This window comes from Trachinotus anak, unplaced genomic scaffold, assembly GCF_046630095.1.
Source record: "Trachinotus anak isolate AG129_WGS33_773 ecotype Australia unplaced genomic scaffold, CSIRO_AGI_Tana_v1 ptg000005l, whole genome shotgun sequence".
NCBI lineage: Eukaryota > Metazoa > Chordata > Actinopteri > Carangiformes > Carangidae > Trachinotus > Trachinotus anak.
The window spans coordinates 26,537,173-26,557,519 of NW_027273856.1; the positions used below are offsets into that span (position 1 = coordinate 26,537,173).

Below are 20,347 nucleotides of genomic sequence, written 5' to 3' on the forward strand. Positions count from 1 at the left end.
AATCTACAAGGAAGTACAATGTAAAAAGAGGGTGGAAGATGTGATAATAAGACAAAAACTAATTAAGGAATAAGTGAAATGACTGAAATGAAACAACAACACAAAACATAACTGCAGCCTGTATAAGAAAAGTGGGTGCAGGTGTCCAATGTGCAATGTCAGGGCAAAATCCATCTTGTGATCTTGTCTGAACTCACACGCTGACCTCGCCCCAGTCACTATGGTGTAGTACGTGTAGTCAGCATCCGCAGGCCTCAAACTGACTGAAATAACCAGAGGATAGGGGAAGTTGTGGTGTTACTTTAGTTGGTCGGTCTGTCGCCTGCTTGACTGGTCACGAGATCAAGGAGGAAGAAAGAGCTGAACTTGCCATAGCTGTGCCCTCGTGTTGTAACTTAAAAAAAAAAAAAAAAAAAGCAAGACACGCATGTGTCTTCATTGTGGTGCATAATGATGAGACTGTGTGTTTAAGTTTCATGGTGTGGTCACGCTATATATATATATATATATATATATATATGTATATATATATATATATATATATATATATATATATATAACACTCGAATGTGCTCTCCGCTACTGTACGAAATGATGGGTTCCTAATAAAAGAGAACGCAGGCGGGCGTAAAAGGGCGAGATGTGTAGATAGAGAGACAGACAGACATGGAGAAGGAGGGCAGCAAAGAACACAAACTGCTGCAGGGTGCTTTTAATGTGAGGTATGCAGACAGACATGGGTGCAGAGGGAGTAGTAAAGTAAAGTGTACAAGACTTTATTTTGTCTGCTTTTCACAGTCTGCTTGTCTGGGTTAGACTACTATGGGCAACGCCTAGGGAGCACCACTTACAGGGGGTGCTTGAGAGACTGTGTTTGTGTGTGTGTGTGTATGTGGCAGCACTTAGGGGTAGAGTAAGCACTGTGGAAGAATTTGGGTTAGCGTGAATTATTCACTGGTGTAGCCCAGTACAGCAGCGCCAAGCAGGCTTTTCCTCCAGCGGTGCACTCACTTTAAAAGCAAGAACAGGACACGTGGGGTAGCTGAGACCAGGATTGCTGTGCGTATCAATGGGTTTACTGTGTCCACAAAGTCACAACCCAGCAGATTAGATAGCCAAACGATCCTCTGTCTAAGTCGTTTGTGGTCCGCAACTCTGTGATGGCGCCCTGTGATCAGCGTGTGCGTGAAGAGCCAGCAGCTGGGAAACCTAACACATGCAGGGTTTGAAATAGACGAAAATCAAGCCAAGCTCCCAATCTGTTTCCCTTGTTCCCTCTTCCATTCCACCTTATTCATGATACACTCCCGTTCTCTCTCTCTCTCCTCCATCGCTTCCCACATTTAAATAGAGAGAAAATAAATACCCTGCTCTGCTATATTTGTCGGCAGTTCTCTGTTTGGATAGTGTGTGTGTGTGTGTGTGACTGACTAACACACTGTACTATTGCACCGTTGAGTGCAACAGGGCACTCCATGTTAAATCAGTCCCTTCCCCCACCTACACTCCTCTGCCCGCTTCCTTCTCCTCCCCCTCGCATCCTCAACTTCCCTTCCTCTTTTAACCTCCCTGCTTTATTCCCCCTTTCCTCTCTTGCCTCAAGTGTCTCTGGGTTTGAAAGTTGGAACGTGGCCAATTAACACAACAGCCGGTTCACCAAACCGAGGTGGTGGAGGAGGGGAACAGAGAGAGAGAGGAGGCTCACATCGCTACACACTGACCTACATACACTTCCACCCAGCTGATTGAATCCTACGTTGAGGCCTGCGGCCAATCACGAGTGGGGGTGGAGAGCCAGCCAGCCAATGGCATCGGCCGCTCTCCGCGCAGCTCTTGCACTGTCTCCATACAGTTTTCAGTAATCACACAGGGTCAGAGAGAATGAGAGAGACAGAGAGAGAAAGGGTGAGCTTGACAGATGAGAGTCACAGAAAATGAGTGAAAGAAAGAGGCAGAAGCGGGAGAGGGTGAGGCTGAGAGACAAAAAATGGAAAGGCAGTGCGTGGAGGCAAAATGTGGCGCAGACAGACGAAAATAAATGGTTGCTGCTTCCTTGTTTGCTCTCGGCCTCAGTGTCTTATGGCGCTACAAATGTAGACAGATGAAGGCTAATACTGGCTAATGCTAAAGAGTGGATTAGTGCTCCATATTTGTCCTTGCTAGTTTCCAGGCAAGTTACCTCTTTGCTCTAAAATAACATTAGTGGCAGAATCTTTATTGCTGCTGTTTCCACACCACCTCATGACCAAAGGTTTGGATGATTTTCATGTTGTGTACTTGAGCTTACAGTTGGTTTTATTACTTTTTTTTTTATAAGAAAGTTATTGAAACCCTGTGATTTAAGTTTAAAAATGAAATGAAATCCTCAACAGTTGACTTTTTGAGGTTTTATGGTTTGATCCAACACCAGTGACATGACCTGTTTTGTTATTGTTTTCGCAGTTACTCACCTCATGACCGCTTATACAGTGGTTGCTAAACCTCATAATCCCATTATAAAGAAGGAAGCTGTATTAGATTTTTGTATCTGTTCTCTGAGTTGTTATTTAAAGTAGGGGGAAAAAAAAAAGCACATGTATGTGGACTTTGTGCCCGATAAAGCAATTTAATAAAAGTGTACAGGATTTACTTTAGAAGTCTGTGACTGACACTGACAGGAGAAACACTGAGCTCATCAAAACACAGCCTGAAGACAAAGCTAGTGAGATAACTTTCACCCGCAAACACACACACACACACCTCTGACAGTGTGATGCTACCACACAGAGGATGAGGGCATCCCTGGAAACAAGTGAAATGGAAAGTTCAACCTGCAGCCAACTAACCCCAGGCTCTAAGAGAAAAGCTTACGTAAGCGTTTATATTTACGTGCAACATAGATAGTGTATTTCTATTCTATTCTTTTCTATTCTGTTCTATTCTATTTCCAAAGATCCACATAACTCCAACACCGTTTTGCTGTGATGGCAAAAAACAGGAAAGGAAGGAAAAAGACGCTCAAACGCAAGACAATAAAAAAGCCTAGAAAAGCAAACTAAAGGAAAAAGAGGGGGCAGCGGGGAGGCGCAGACAGGCAGCGTGAGGCACACTAACCCATATTTAAAGAGATGGAGGCTTATACAGCTCCCACAGCAGAGCCAACACTTTGGAAATGATGGATTATGGGAAGGAGAGAGACGGCAAAAAGCTATGATATGGTGCCCAGGGACAAGATGGGATTTGAATCACTGGGTGTGCATTTAAACATGCACACATATGCCTACATAAAGTCACACCACATATAGGTGCTAATGTAGATTCACGTGCAAAAACCCTCCTCCACACCAGATCTGTATCTGGTTCACACATCATACTGCACACACACACACACACACATGCAAATACACACTGTACATTAATCAGACTAAAAGCTTTCCAACCACACGGTGATGTCACTGCACAGCGATAATCAACAATCTATTCCCTGAGGATACAGTGGTCAGCACAGGTCTATCGCACACTGGTGGTCCATACATGCCCCCCCCCAACCCCCTGCTGCCCCCACCACCCTCCTATTTCAGTGGTCAGCTGAGCCAATCAGGGGTGATGGGTCTTCATGAATAATTCACACATTGACTCAAGTGCTCATATGAAAATGGATTCCTGACCAATATTGACCCGTCTGCTTGAAACAAACAAAAAAAAACAAAAAAAAAAAAAACACGAGCAGCACTCAACCCACTAAGCTCTCTCCAGAGTGAGGGGTCTGGGATAATTATGCTGCATTGTGAAAGTGAGAGGGGTGGAGGGGCTGGTGCGACCCTCCAGTCTGAACGTAGTGCCATCGCAGAGCACTCTCACGGTGAAACAGGTGGTGGGGCCACACTAGAGCCTGTTGTACTGTTCAGGTAGAGGGTAAAGGTGTTTAAAGTTGATATGTTTCAGATGTTGTTCTTGTTGGAAATTCCCTCCTCCCGTTGGAATGAAAAGGGGCCGCATCTGTGACTTTCTGCAACTTTTTGGAAAACCAACAATTCGTGAACCCCACCCACTTCACGCACTGTTTGGCCAAGTAGCTGGAGGTGAGAAAGCATTTTGACCTTTCTACCCATCTCTCTTTTTCCATTTGTCAAACAACTATGTCTGTCTCTTTTTGTAACATGAACATTTGCATGGGGAGACTGTCTAAGGAATAGGCCGTCTTGCCCCTCTCGTACATGTCAGGTTTTTCACCCCATCTTCAACTATGGTCATTACACCTTTAAACACTTTTCCCTTAACATGTGACATTTCGAACAAACTACGGTGTTCTGAGCATGAACAGATGATGCAAATGATCCACCGAGGCAAAGTAATGCTCTGTGCTCATCAGTGTGGCTGCTGCTGACAGTAGGCGCCACTGACAAGCATTGCCACTGTAGCTGAGGAAACAGTTTGAGTCCGAACAAGGACCTTTATTTGATCGCTCCCTCGTTTCCTGTCATCCTTCTCTACTGTTCACTTCAGTTATTTCCTTCATATTTCATAAAATCAACAAATGTGTCTTAACATGTCTGTTTAATCTGTAGCTATAGATAGTACTGTAATAAAAAAAAAAAAGTGGCACTGATGGTTTAATTCTTACGGTTTTCCTTGCATATTTTTAGATGATTCAAATGTGTTCTGCCTCCAAAAACTTGTTCCCATCTCAACAGGATTAAGAAACAAACAAACAAACAAAAAAAAAACAACAAAAACACCTCTAAAAGACGCAGCAGTCCCAGAAATGTAAGGTATAGCAACAGTTGTTTTTGTAAAACCGCTTTACAGTACATCAGGGTGGATTTCTTTTTTCCCCCTTTAATTATCCTCGGCTATAGTCGCCTATAGTGTGTAGAATCGTTTACATAGATAGTAACAGCGTAACAGGGTGGGACAGCACATAGTGTCTGCTCGCTCGACTCTCCAGCCAGATCACATGAGCTCCAACACTGTACATACCCATCCCCCACCCACACCAATATGTCGAGGGAATGACAGAAGAAAAGGAGGGAAAATTGAGGGGGAGGAGAGAAGCAGAAGGCGAGAGGCCTACTTTCCTCTTTCCAGCTCTTGCTCTCTCTTGCTTTAAGTCTTCACATGTCATAGTGACCTGAAGGTCTCCTCTGGAAGGGAAAGTGTGTGTGTGCAGGGAAAGTGAGGATCTCTCTGGGGGGGAAAGTACAACAACAGCTGAGGCCAGGGCTTTCCCCTGCATTATTAGCCTAGCCCCCTCTGCGTACAGTACCAGACACGCACGTGCCTACATATTCACAGTGAGCACAAAGCCTTCACTTTATCAGGGCCCCTCTACATTCAAATGCCTGGAGCAGAACATGGAAATAAGAAATGTGCACTAGAGAATGTCTTCCTGACTGCTTGCAGCATGTACTACTACAAATTTATGTGTGAATATAAATATTATGTATGTGCACTGGTCCACGCTTCTTTCCCTCCAAGTGTGCATGTGTGTGTTTATGTGTGTATTTGGTCTTCTGTCCTTGCTGTGGAGCCATTTTGAGACCCTCCAGGTCTTGAGGTCAGTGTCTCTGGGTATCGGTTACTCTCCTCAGCAGCACTGAGGGACTAAATGATTGATGGACAGATGGCCCGCTGGTTGGGATGAAGGTTGCCGTGGGAACAGAGGGATGAGCTACAAGTAGAGAGGAATCACACATGCATACACCCATAATGCTTACAAACACACCACCACACATGATGGAGATGAAGGAAGGGTTGAGAGAGAGAGGGAGAGAGAGAGAGATTGTGTATGTGTGTGTGTGTGTGTGTGTGTGTGTAAAACAGAGAGGAAAGCTCTGTGTCTGGGTAAAGCAGTGCCCAATGTGCCTTGGGGCTTTGGAGCGATTTCATGCCCCCATAAGCAATGAAATGCACGGACCCAGACACACACACACACACACAAACTGCTGGGCATTCTCTCTGCCCAGCTACCCTCATCAGATGAAAAAAACATGGCACGTGGTGAGAGACGAAGAACGAGAGATGAACAAAGATACGCGAAGATTGAAATCTGCAACAACATGCATCCACTGATTGGTCGCTGCAGAGTGCTCTAACTATTCACAATGCATCCTACTTTCAATGTTATTGGCTTAAGAATACATATCCAGCGTTCCTCCAGTGTGGAAAGTCTTTGGTGATTATTTCTGAGAAGGTCGTTTATACCTTTTTAACCTCTGCACAGAAAAGTGTGGACAGGTTATCTTGTTAGAACGCTTGCATTTTGCACTTGCAGTGTGTGTGAGCATGTACAGTCAACATGGTTGTAAATTTGTATTACGCAGACCCTAACTGACCCTTATGGCCATGCAGATGTGGAAAGTATAGCTGTTTTCTCATACGAGCTCTGGACCTGATTCTCTAGAGAATATCATAAATCTCCTGACGGTGAATTTGTCTGGTGATTTCGGCATCCCGAAAGGAGTTCCTGAATCTCGCCGTCTCTCCAGTTACACATATTTGTTGGCGTCTCTGTGTAAATGACCCTTCCTCTTCACCTGTGAATGCCTGTATTCTTCCAGCATGATAGAAACATCATCAACACGCCCACTCGCTCACGGTGAATTCTCCGGACAATGACCTGCTCTATTCTCACATGGGCCCGATCGGAAGGTTTGTTTAATGTCAAGTCTAAATGATTCGGACATTTGCATCCTCGCATACAGCTCCCCCGGATACTATCTAGATCAGCTCAGGGGTTGCAGTGCATGTGTGAAAGCATTATATAACAAGGGTTTTGTGTATTTTAGAGGCCCTTGTTGGCAATGCTACCCGATCCAAAGCAAGCTCTCAAAGAAGACAAGGACGAAACCCTTAGCAGAGTTCAGTGTCTTGCTCAAGGATATTTCCACAGTGGCTGTTGAGTTTTTTCAATTTTCCCTTTCCTATGCACCCAGCTGGTCCAAGAACATGACCTGGTAACCTTGGTTTCATATCCTCAGTGTATCATCTGTGTTTTAGATGTGACCATTAAATGCAACACTCTCATGTTGAATTTCAGCAGAGCAGAATATTTGAGAGAAGGTGGAAGAGGTTCATTGCTTTCGGCTCACCAGCTGCTCAGGGTCACAGATAGGCTGTAGGTTTGTGGGTGAAAGATCATACCGAAACCTTCCTCTCTGGGTTACTGGGCCAGCAGTCAAGTTCTGAGCTTTCCCTTTGTCAGCTTAAGGTAGATATGGCCCAGCCCACAACCCTGGAGTCAGATTTCACCAACTCCACAGTCTGAAGCTCAACCTCAAAAGAGCTGAATTCATTTGCAAGATTCTTCTGTCAGCTCTTCAGCTCCCAAGTCTTCTCCCATTCAAACAAACTTGTCAAAAAAAATGGTTTGGTTAAAGGTCGAGTCAGTTTGTGCACTGTCAGCAAACACATAGGGACATGCTTATTATGAGCGACTGGTATCTGCTGCTGGTGTGCTCTGTAGGCATATATGCAGACCCTTACCGCCCCTCCCCCTCCCACACTCTCTCTTATAAAACCCAGGTGTGCAAACACAAAGGTTTACCTAGGTCTCATAAATGATAACAGATAAGGCGAGAGGAGGGGAGAAATGAAAAGAAAGGAGGCCCAGTTCCTCAGATCCACAGTGACCTCCTAATCTGGGTTGCGACTTGGCCTAGTTTCTTTATGCCCAAGATGACAAGAGACAGAAAACCTGGAAGCTCTTGCACAGATACAAGGTCATTTATTGCCTCATCCTCTCATAAGTTAAAGATATGGTGATAAGACCCAAGTGTTGACTTGTATCTGTTATCTACAGTATCTTGTAATCAGAAAGTCACAGACACAGGCATTATAAAATCTGAAGGGTTTAAGGCATCTGCCAGTTCTCTGGGGACCATGAATATCTGTACAAAATAAATGTACCAATCCATCCAGTAGATGTTTAGATAATTCATGTGATAAATGAAAAGTGTATGGCAAGAGCTAACCAAAAGATGGCGAGTGGTTGCAATAGATCATGGATCCAGTTTTCAACTCAGAGTGCCCCAGAACAGATGGATTCCAGCTTTTAAAGAGTGACTTGAGAAAGAAAAATTGCCTAATTGAAATTCTATCCCTTGCGTGTTTTCTCTGTACCCTTGCAGTTCGCCTCTCGTGCAAGCAGGAAGAGAAAACACCAAAAGCTGATATTTTCACATCTGATACATGTGAAAAGGGTAAATTACACAAGACAAACAAAGGGGATTTTTTTCTCTTATGCGCTTGTGTAAAACCTTTTTATCATGTTCAGATGTATTCATGAACAGAAATGAACACACACACACACAAACACACACACACTCTTTGATGTAACTTCAGCTGCTGCCATCAGCCTCGTCTTTCTGTTTCAGTGTTCAGTGGCTAAAGCAGCCTCAACAATGGTTTGCCTTCATCCCACAGTAACCCGCCTCCACACACACACACACACACACGCACATATGCACAGTGCACACTCTCTCTCTCTCACACACACACACACACCCACACACACATAACCTCAGAAGTCCAGGGCCACAGTTGTGACTTCATGAAGAGTGGGATTAGTGCTAAGAGGCTGGTGTGCGAGGGACCTCGAGGCCGAGTAACACAATGGACTCCGAACCGGCAGCTACACACAAACATCTGAGGAGGAGTGGAAAGGCTAACACACACACACACACACACTGTATTTTGAGCCAAGAAATCTCTGTGGGGACATTATGTGAACTATTATCAGATGTCCAGAAAGAACTGAAAACATCATTCCCTTGTTTTAATGATGCATGGAGGAGGCCAGCATTTGTACAGCAACACATCTCGAGCTGTGAAACTCACACCAGAAACCGACACACTTTGCATGTGTGACTCTTACCTATAGTATTTCACAGAGTCAAGAGAATCCTGTGTCCACATAGAAAGCTTGTGGGTTGAACAGGTGGCTGGCAGGCTGGCTGCTTGATGGCACTCTCAGCCTTTGCTTATCAAATCTGGGAGTGCCTCCTCTGTGGTTGGAGAGCTTCCACCTGTAACTCTGAGCCTTTACAGTATGTAAAGCTGCACATTGGCCCTGCAAAATGTTGGAGAACTTTGATCTTTTTTCACAACAGGGTGTTTAAAAGTTGTATTTCCTGGAAATCACCTTTCATTAGCACAGCATGCCCAATGTTTTGTCTTCCTTTTTCACTGATAAAGCATGTTGTGCCCTTTTTCTTGTGTGTTCTGCTATAATAGCCGTCACTGCTCATGCTCACTCTATAGGTCTTTGTCTGTTTCTGACAGAGAAAAAAATACAATCCCTTCCTGCGTGCTGCAGGATTTTTCCTGGGAACGATCTACCTAATTCCAAGGACTAACAGCATCCACGTTAAAACGGTGGCTAAGATGCTAAACATGTGACTGCAGTAACACTGGTTCGATTCTGCTTATGTTTCATGTCTGTACTGCTGACCTTAAAAAAAAACAGCTTTTATGATTTGCGTGTAAGTTGAATTGTAATTGTGAGCTATCTGGCAAGAGAAGAATCAGGAATTTGATTTAAGTAATTATCACATGTATTACTGCTTTAAAGTGTGCTAAAGCTGAAAATCGGCAGCAAGCTTAAATCTCTTAAATGAATTTACACCCACATTTGACTGACTTCTTCTAAAGAGACAGGTGAGAGAGAGGAGAGAGAGAAGTGCTTCTGGAGTTTGCTGTTGTCCTCTGCGCACACAATCAATTCAGTTTGGTGGCTTTTGAAAGGAAAGGAACTATTTCCACTTGTGGTTAAATGAGAATGACATGAAAATAGTAGCACAGCTATCAGTGGCTCAGACAGTGACACAGTATCACACCACTCTGAAAGTTGTAATCACCTATGAGAAGTGTCTAAACCTGTGACTCACACATCTGCGAACATGTTTGTACACACACACACACACACACACACACACATTCACACACACAGGTGGGTTAGCTCAATTTAGCTGTGGTTATGGTTTGCAAAACACTTAATCTAACATAATTCCTGTTTAATCTGCTGTCATCAATCTGGACTAACCCTGACTGAGAGGGAGGGGTATGCGTGGATCGAGGGTAAGAGATGGAGCAAGTGAGAGCAACAGAGAAAGACTTGTGAAAGTGATTTTTCCTTCATGGTATGTCAGCAGCACATCACTTTATCACTTTCACCCCACCCCCACCCCTGCACTCCCCATCTCTCTTCTTCCTCTGTCTCCCTCCTAAGACACAGAAAGCTTTATTGGAGTAAATTAAATGTTAATCAGGAACAGTAGCTCTGCCCGGCCTTTGCAGACTCAGTGATGCCAGATAGGGGGAGTGGTGTAATTGAAAGAGACAGGCTCAGAACAAAACAAATTAAAGTTTAAAAGCCAAGAGTCTCAATGGCGAGCCAAATTCAAAGATGATAACTTCAAATCAGTGACGGGCAAAGGACTGTTGACCGAGATCAGATGATGATGGGGGACAGAGGGGGAGATACTCAGACTTACACCTGCTCCTCCATCATCCAAAAACAAACAAAACATGCACAATTTATCAAATATGGGAACTAGTTCGGACAACTCACACAGACAGTGTGTATACGATATGTGTGTGTGTGTGTGTGTGTGTGTGTGTGTGTGCGTGGTGCTAGAGGGAATAGATTTCAGAGGCGGAGGAGGCAGAGAGGCAAAGGGGCCCACTTCAGCAATGTGGTTATCGGAGAAACTGAGAGGCAAGGCCAGAATGGGAGGTATGTGCAGTCTGACTGTGTGTGCGTCTGTGTGTGTGTGTGTGTGTGTGTGTGTGTCTGTGTGTGTCTGTGTGTGCGTAGGGACAGGGGGTGGGGAGATGCGTTCAGTGGGTCACTCTGTTATCAGCTGTCACCCAAACTGCAAGTCGTCCCCCCACCTGCTTGACAAGTTATCAGTTGCTATGGAGACAAACAAGTCACAACCCCTCCCTCTTTCGCCCTGTCCACACAAGTATGCATGCCTTTATGTGTACACACATATAAACACACATGCAGTAGCTGAGGGCACCTGGATAGTCATTAACTGTGCTCTACAGTCCCAAAGAACTGAACACTGTCCGCTGTATCAATACGAACACGGGTTAGATAGCAACCAACAGATACAATAATTTGGACAGAAATGCTTACTTAAAGGAATAGTTTAACATCTTGTTTCGCTTTGTTGTCAAAAGTTACATGAGGAAATCACTACCACTCTTGCGCCTGAATGGTAAATGTAAGGTTGAAGCCAGCAGCCCGCTAGCTTAGCTTAGCATAAAGACTTTAAACAGGGCGAAGCAGCTCGCGCGGGTCTCCAAATGTAACAAAGTTCTCCTGTAAAGTTCATTAATTAAAACATTATATCTTGTATCTTGTTTTGCCATTTCACAGAGGACTGTTTCTTGGCTGGGAACAGTAACTTTGTGGAGTTAATTAGTGAGCTTTTTGTTACATTTGGGCAGAAACAGCCCGTTTCCAGGCTGTTGCCTCTTTATGCTTAGCTAGCTAACTGGCTGCTGACAGCACCTTCCTATTTACTGCACAGACATGAGAGTGCTATTGATCTTTATACAGACCTGTAAGCATATTAAGCAAACTATAAGTGTATTTCCCAAAATGTCAAACCATTCCTTTAAATTTTACACATTTACTGTGTAAGGAAGTCCACAGTCCACAGAGGCCCTGGAGCTCAGGGGGGACTTGAGTACTGACTACAGTATAGACATAAAGCTGGTCTCTCCTCAGTCCCTTCACAGCTAAAGCTGCTCACTAGTCATCTAATAACTTACATACAGTGTAATACTCAGCAAATTCACTAAAAATACCCCTGAAATATCTCTTTAAGCATGTGAAGAGTGGTTACAGATGCTTATTTTATCAATACTAGTGTTTTTTTTTGATACAACTGATTGATATATACAGTGTCTCAGACAAAAATAGACTTCTGTAAACACTGTGTGCAGTAGTAAAACACAGTTATGTTTTTTTTATCCTACAAATATATTTGTTTTACATAAGTGTATTTGCAGAGATATATTATTTAGACAGAGCAAACTGGGCTAAAGGGGGCGTGTAATTACTGGTTTCCTAGATGTTTTATTTATTTTTCCAGTGACAGACAGACAGGATGTCTTGGAGCGACACACTCATGGCACAATTTTCCAGTCAGACTGGTGTTTCTGTATTCTGTCTCACAAAATTACAACTTTCCTGCTCTGAAGGATTTATTGGTTCTGCTAGAGAAAATTGGTCTTTGCTTAACCTTTCTCTAAAGAGGTCAAAGGTCAGGGTCAACTACAGAACAAAACCATACTGAGCTTGTTTGTTGTATGTTTGTCCTAGATGTTAAAAGGAGTCTCCACTACCCATATATTGTTTTGTGTTTCTAGGGAATTTCTGTTATTATGATGCATTTCTTGCCTCCCTACCAGCACCAGCTCTTGATGAATTCTTGCAGCTTTGCTCTTTGCTGCAGTTATCTGGCTGAAACACTGGCTTCATGCACCAACCGTTGGAGAAGATCAGTGTAATCTGATGTTGTATAAACTGCTGAGCAATTGTTTTTCAGTGTGAGGGTGGTTTGATAGCAGAATCAGAAAAGTTGGTGATTCAACAGGATCAGGAAAGATACTGAAACATGATATTTCTTCAAGCTCAGTGAACAAGTTAAAATTAATCCTCTGGGAAAATTCCACCTGAGATTTGTTATGATGCGGGCTGTAGAAAATTACAGCATCAGCATAGCCACACAGGCTCACCATTACTAATAAACTGAATATTACAAAATGTGACATATTTTCAGGGGAGCTTTTTTCCTTGCTGCCTCAGTTTGAACTGAATAACAGTGACTAATACAGCAGCTAATATACCTCCCGACAGCTGCCTAAAAATACTCACATAGAAGAGAAATTATATGTTTAAAGGAAAAGTTTTCTCAGTGAGAGTTTAATTAGAAGACTGATAATAGACTTTATGGTGAATATGATGCTGGTAGCCAGGTTAGCTTAGCCTAGCATAAAGAGAAACATAGGGAAGCAGCTAGCTTTGCTCTGTCCAAATAAGGTAACAAAATCTGCCCTCAAGTATCTTTAAAGCTCACTAATTACCATGTTATGTGTTATATATAACACCCTGTTTACCCTCTGTTTCCAGTCTTTGTATTAAGCCAAGCTAACATTGTGTTGGTTGGAGCCTTATATTTGCCATATAGTCATGATAGTGGTAACAATCTTCAAGAAATCAAGAAAGCAAATAAGCCTTTTTTTCCAGGACATGTATGAATTATGTCCTGCAAGGACTCAACGTACACGTGGCTAAAGAGCTGACAGTTGCAGCACAGATGCCAGTCTAAATCCACCCCGCATCTTTGGCCCGTAATCAGCGTGTGAGACACAAGTGTTTGTATTTTAGATGTTATCAAGGACCGGGCATGTACAGGCAGCTGGTTTCTGTTTAGCTGTCTGCATGTGTCTGTTTAACATATACAGACAGACACACGAAACACATCATATAAATCCTGTGACCTGTCTGCCCCCAAATATCATCATCATGTTGGACAATTCGAAGTCATTTCTGAAATCTGCTTTCAACTATGTAGTGCAGCTGGATCACATCGAGGTTTTAAGACTATTCATTTAATCTGCATATTTTCACTACAACAACAACAATGACAATGTGGCCATAAAGTCTCAAGTGTCTCAAGAAATGCTGCAGTGTTACCACGATGGCCACAAAAAAAAAAAAGACAAGAAGGAGTCAAGGGAGTGTGGAGTGTAACAAGAGGAGAGGCCCAAGATTTATCTCCATTCATTAGAGCCCACAACAGATTTCAAGAGTTGTGCTTCAGAGGAGCAGTGGCAAGCTACAGGGAGATGGCTTGTTTTTGCTTGTGTTTTACATCCAGACAAATGAGGGAGCTGGCAGGAAAATAATGAGGGATGGTATAAGAGAGAGGGAGAGAAAAGAGTGTAGCGTGAAAGAGAGGAGTTTGAGTGATGAAAGAGAGACAGAAACTGTGAAAGAGGGTTAGCCCTTAGCCAAGAACAGGCTCTTAAAAATTAATACAGTGATCTGAATTCATCCCGAGCACATTGAATAATTGAGAAGTGTCTTTGAGGAGAACAGATCGTGCAGAGTGTGACACGGCTGGGGCGGTGAGGACGCAGAAAATGATTTGAAGAGCAGTGAAAAACAAAAATCTGCTTTTCTTTCTTTCTCGCCCGGTCTTTTGAAGCCATTTGTGCAAAGAATGAGAGTACACATTGTGTACACAAACACACACAGGAGACTACAAAACAGAGATTACTGTATGTCTCCGTGTTTTGAAGACTGGAGTAATTATGATGTGTCTACTTTCACAGACAGACGGACACATTGTGTGAAAGGGACACAAAAACCAAAAGAGGAGCTCATCTGCTGTGCCAAAAGTATGTGGACACATCCATTCACATACTTCTATGAATTTTTGGTCAAAAGATGGCAGAAAATTGTAGTAAGACATTATTTTATTATTAAGAGTTAGATGAAAATATTGATTCCACTTGCATGTCTGTATAGTCAATATGAAGCCAACACCACCAGTTAGCTTAGCTTAGCATTAAGTCCGGAAACAAGGGGAGAGAGCTGAGTAAGCTAAGTGCTGTGGTAGCTTCGTATCTACTGTACAGAGACGAGAGTGGTATGGGTCTTTTCATCTAACACAGAACAGATAGGTGTGTTTAAATAACTATTTAGACTATATATAAAATATTGAAGTATGTCTTTGATGGAAACCACTTTGCTGAAGCATACAATGATATTTTAGATAGTATTGTGCTTCCGAATTTGTGGTAAAGGTTTTGACCCTTTCCTGTTTCAACATGACAATGAGCCCACAAACAAAAGTCCATAAACACACGTTGTTCTGTGTTTGGTGTAGAAGAATTTGACTGGCCTGCACAGATTCCTCACCTCATCCCCACCCAAACACCTGCGGGGAAAGACTTCCCAGAAGAGTGAAGGCTGTTTTAACAGCACATGCATGGCCATGGTTTGGAAATAAGATATTTAAAATTCACATGTGGGTCCAATATTTCGTTGTCCACAAACTTTTGTTCATACAGGGTAATTTTCAGATGTAAAATCTAAAACGCTCCTCGGGCACCCAAAGAAAAAAAATGTGTCCATTGATTGGAAATGGAACTAGAACAGAGCCTGGGGGTTTTCCTCCACGTAGAGGTCGACTGCTCTGACACTGTTCAGACTTGGAGGGGTGCCTGGAGCTGGTGGGTTCCCATAACCCATCGCCCCTTTACCCTCACACACCCTCAAACCCCTCCATTGGGAATCACAGCCAGAGGGCAGTTGTAATACACCAATTTGGAGCAAAGCTTGTTAATTTACTCCCTCAGCTCCCCCCCCTTCTCCTCCTTCTACTGTCTTCACGCCCCCCTCACCCAACCCCTGATCCCCTCCACTCCCCCTTTTTTATTGCCTTTTTGCTTCAGTTCCTTCAGCTTGGCACAATGCCCGCTCCATCTGAGAGGCCTCCTGATTGTGCTCTGAGTACCTGAGCACGCACGCACACACACACACACACACACACACACACACACACACACACACACACACACACACACACACACACACACACACACACACAGACACTAATTCACACAGACAGTCCCTGTTTCCTGGCTAATCTTTTTTGGTATTTTCTGCAGTATTATAAGAATTTCCTTACTATACAGTCATCTTATGTGCAGTTTTGAACTTACATAGTACTTACAAGTTTACATTCTAGCTACTAGAAATCTAGTATTGCAATAATATTTATGGCTGACACTGGGATCTTATCGCCCACATAAAGCTAATTTCACTCTGCATTGATAGACAGCTAATGAAAGGAGTAATGCTGTTTTCTTTTTTCCCCCTTCCCTTTTGTCAACTGTGTCCCACTCTGACAGGAACAATAAATAATTTCAGTCCCACAGAATCAACACTTTCAGCTTGCGACGCCATTAAAATGGTAATGAACATGCCCAGTGGGCTGACGACGGACTGTTTTCCATACGCCTGCAGACAAAGTCAGATGGGGGAATGTGCGGGGTGTAGGGCGGTGGCCTCAGTGTATATGTGTCTGTGTGTGTGAAGCTTGTGGCCATGGGTGAACCTCTGTTTCTTTCGGACTCTGTGTTGAGTGAAAAGGTGTGTTTTACTCTAGTGGTCATTACTCACTGATTTGTGGTTTTAGCTGAACATTAAGTACCTACAAGAGGAGATTAAGACTAATGTAAGTGTTAAACAACAACCTCAAGTTGACAATAAACAGTACTTGCTGCAACCCTCAGGGTCTTAAAGTTGAAATAATCTAATTATTCTAATGAGTTAAACTAATTTGAGACCCCTGTATAAATTAAGACCTGCAGCAGGGACTCAGTCATGAACCCTGGTGATAAGCCCCAACATGACCAGGCAAATGTCTGTGCATGCCTGACTGTGAGTGGGAATGTATGGCAGGTTTAAAAACATACATGGGAACCTAAGAAGCCAACTTTATTTGAGGTAGAGAGAACTGTATGTACCACATATTATAGTATGTGTGGCCGTTTGAACCTCATAACCATGAGTGAAAATATCAGATACAGTATGTATGTATGTGTGTGTGTGTGTGTGTGTGTGTGTGTGTGTGTGTGTGTGCATGCGCGCACACATGCTTGCTTGGAGTGTCACTGTGACATAACTAGGTCTCGGCCAATGATGGGCGGCTGCTGGGAAAAGGGAATCTGTTACAGCAGGGTTAAGTAACACTAGAGCACAAGGTTCAGTGTAGCCAGGAATACTTGCACACGCACGCACGCACGCACGCACGCACGCACGCACGCACGCACGCACGCACACAAGCAGACACCCAAACACACACACACACAAGCACACGCTGACACACCACACACACACAGGTGCACCTAATCTTTCGATTATGTGAAGACACACAGATAAAAGACGCACACACTCAGAGAGTTAACAGACATGTTTACAGGTGCTATTTTTGAGATGCCGTCCGTCACTCCCCCGCCATACCAGAGCTTCTCTTAGCACACATTGCAGCAGCTCCAACCAGACCTGCCCCTCCAGGAAAGAAGTTTTACTGGAAAACTCCCTACACATACTCGTATGATCCGAGGCACCAAAAAAGGCAGAGTGGTCCAACACATGAGCTGTCAAACTCACGCTCATGCAACCCAAGAATGATTCTGATTTGATTTTGCTCATCATGACTGACTTATTTCAAAATGTGGATCACTGAAAAGACCACAGTTGGGATTTCTTTCACGTTTTTCAACCTGACACTTAGTGTAACAGGCATTTTCTTATTCAATACAAAAAAGAATTTGATTTGATACCCAGCCCTTAGAAGCATGGCCTACACTGAAATGAGGTTTATATCACAGACCACATTCTGTATACCAAGTTCTTCCTTGTGTAAAAACTAGTAAATGACTGAACAATATGTTTCTATTAAAATCATATCAAGTTGCTTCACTTGGTTAAAGACAATCTAAGGTGATAAAAGATTTCCTAGTGTTATGCTTGGCTGTCTCAACCCACTTTTACCAGGGCTAATGGTTAACTGACAAAGATATGAAGCAGAATGACGTAAGTGGGAACCTGGGAGAGAAACCCAGTGGGATTACTGGGATTTGCTCAGCAAATCTCCTCAACAAAGGTGCCCTGGCTGCATGAAACTGTAGGTGTTCAAACCAGGCTCTGTGTGGAGGTGAAACTTAAGAGTCTCTGAGAGTGAAATGGAGAGCAGAGGGGCTCTCAAAACTTCCCTGTATAGAGGTAGCCTTCTAAACACCTGGCTCTGCAAACCATCTTTGGTTTCATGGGCTTTTTACTCAAACCTGACTGCAGCTTGTAACATATTCAGGCCTTAGATGCAGAGGAACCTGCTTGTCCGTTTTTGGGGCTGTAGAGATGTATTGCCCTAAAGAAACGTTTCTATTAATGAGCTTCATCTAAATGTTGTGGTGCCACAACTCACAACTGTTTGTTTGAAAAAGACTCAACTAGAGTCTGTAATTAAAGAGAGTTTTTAATAACAAAACTATAAAAAAAAGCATAGGCTGCGAGGTGCGGTCAGTATTTATTGACAGACCATGTGTAACACTAAACCACGACAGCCTGGCCCTCATGCCCGAAATTCCAGGAGTAACAGCCTTGCATGGTGACGGTGAACCCGGCCTTGACTCGGTGGGTTACACCCACAACCTCCCTCTTTGCTCCTCACTGGACCATATCACATAGCAATACTTGAGAAGCCCTGACAAAATATGGCCTATAGGCTCCGCACCCCATGGGACTGCTCCTTCAGTTTCTGATGTGTTATTAATCTATGCTCTCTGACCTTCTGTGCCTCGCTCCTACTATGTCTCTTTTCGCGGGTCCCATAGGTCTTTTGGGTGACCAGACTGCTGCCTGTAAAACAAGCTATACCCTTACCACCTCACCTAAACTCAGGGCAACACAGTAGTTATGTAATTCCCCCATGGCAGGATCAGCAACCTTGGCAGTTGCATACCTGACCCAAGAGACTGACACATCCCTGGCAAGGTTTACATAACAAAAGGCAAACAGGGCAATGCCTCTGTGGTTACAGTGGCATGGAGGAAATTCACCTTCTAAATATATAAGCAAGAAACATGAAGTGACACAACCAAGTTATTATAATATCACCGTTCAAAATCACAAGAAGAATAAATGATTGGAAACGCACTGGGTGGGTTCTTCATACTTCAGGTTATACATAAAGGAGAGGTCTTAACAGGATTCACGTCTCCACATGGCATTATTGCTATTAAATCATTTTGTTTACATTCAGCTCCTTGTCCTATTAATGGATTAGCTGCTGCTCAGTAAACTGTCTTATGTAATTGTATCATTCTCTGAGCATCTTAAACGGGGTTGCGTCACTCAAAATAGGCCACTGTGTTTTCCAGTCAAACCGGTTACAACGTTTCTGTTTGCTCTAATTCCACACATGTGACCGTGGCTGTGGCCTCAGAGGAACAGTATGCACATAACTCAGCATCAGAAATGTGGAGGAAAAAAAAAAAAAAAAAAAAAAGAAAGACAAAGGGCATGCATCTGATGCAAATTCAGTCAAACTCCACGGCCTGATTTGACTATTAAATGGCTGGGAATAACTGTAAGGTATCATGTTTTGGTCAATTTAAAAGATAATTATGTGCGGGTCACCAAACCTCATGCAGCTTAACGAGATTAATGATCTTAAATAACCGCCCTAATGTGATTCTTCCCTCCCCCATTTTCACTGCTTTTTCTGACCGATCTGTAATTTCTATTAGGATGATAATGAAAAACCAGAATGGGGGCCAGACTTTCCAAATAGTCGCTCGTAAAAATAAGAGCGCTCTGGTATAATTGTGTGCGTGTGAGTGTCTGTGTATGTACGTCAGTGGGTTTACAAGCCACATGCTTTTTGTTTTTGTTTTGATAGAGGAAGGAGGGGGGCTGGGTAGGTGGGTGAGTGGGACGACTCTTACCTTCCATCCTGCAGAGCTGTTGCTGTCGCCTTTGTCTTTGAAGTAGGGGATGGATCTCACCATCCAGTCATAAATTTGGGACAGTGTCAGTCTCTTGTCCGGCGCACTCTCAATGGCTTTGGTTATCAGGTCGGCGTAGGAGAGATTCCCCCAGGCGTTGCGGCGAGACGATGCTTTCCTCGGGGTCTGCTGGGCAGCCAGGCTGCTGGGGGTCAGCGCGCCAGAGGTGGCCGACGGGGAGTGCGTAGAGAGCGGGGAGCCTCCGCTCTCCTGGCCGGGAGAGGAGAGCGCTCCATCGGCGACGGGGCTGTTGCTGCTCTGGTCCTCTGTCGCCACGCCAGAGCCATTGACACTGATGGCCGTAGGGGTGGCACTGTCCTCTTCATCATCCTCTTCCTCGGGGATAATATCTGTGTCATTGCTCTCCGGTTTCACCGTGTTCGAGTCTGGCCTTGGCAGCGGCCAGGTGCAAGATCTGGGCCGTTTCTGGGGCTCGAAGTCCGGGTCGATGACCACGTCCAAGTCCGGGAGCGGATCGGCTAGGGGAGCCTCAGCCATTATCTCCTGCTCAAGTCACAACCTTGCCCCCACTGCCAGGTAGTAAAGTTAGAAGATAAGAAACGAAGAGCTGTCAAAGTCGCGTCCCATGAATGCGCGCTCCCGTCCTTTGTTGCTATTCCACACCAGCGAAGTCCCAACAGGGCCAAGAGCAACTTAGTTATTAACGCCTGTGGAGGACATAAAGACAGAATAAATAAACCCAAAACACTCGGTTAGAGCCAAGTGAGAAGACAGCCTATCCTCCAACAGATATCCTACAATTGCC

General features: G+C 43.9%; 1 protein-coding gene across 1 annotated transcript in view; it reads right to left on the bottom strand.

Moving 5' to 3' along the window:
* Window positions 1-20,347, bottom strand: part of foxo3b (forkhead box O3b) — a 44,685-nt gene that overhangs the window by 23,571 nt on the left and 767 nt on the right. Inside the window, exon 2 of the mRNA XM_071479391.1 lies at window positions 19,522-20,249. Within this exon, the coding sequence (XP_071335492.1) occupies window positions 19,522-20,079 (558 nt within the window). The 5' untranslated portion in view covers window positions 20,080-20,249. The remainder of the gene's footprint in view (window positions 1-19,521; window positions 20,250-20,347) is intronic.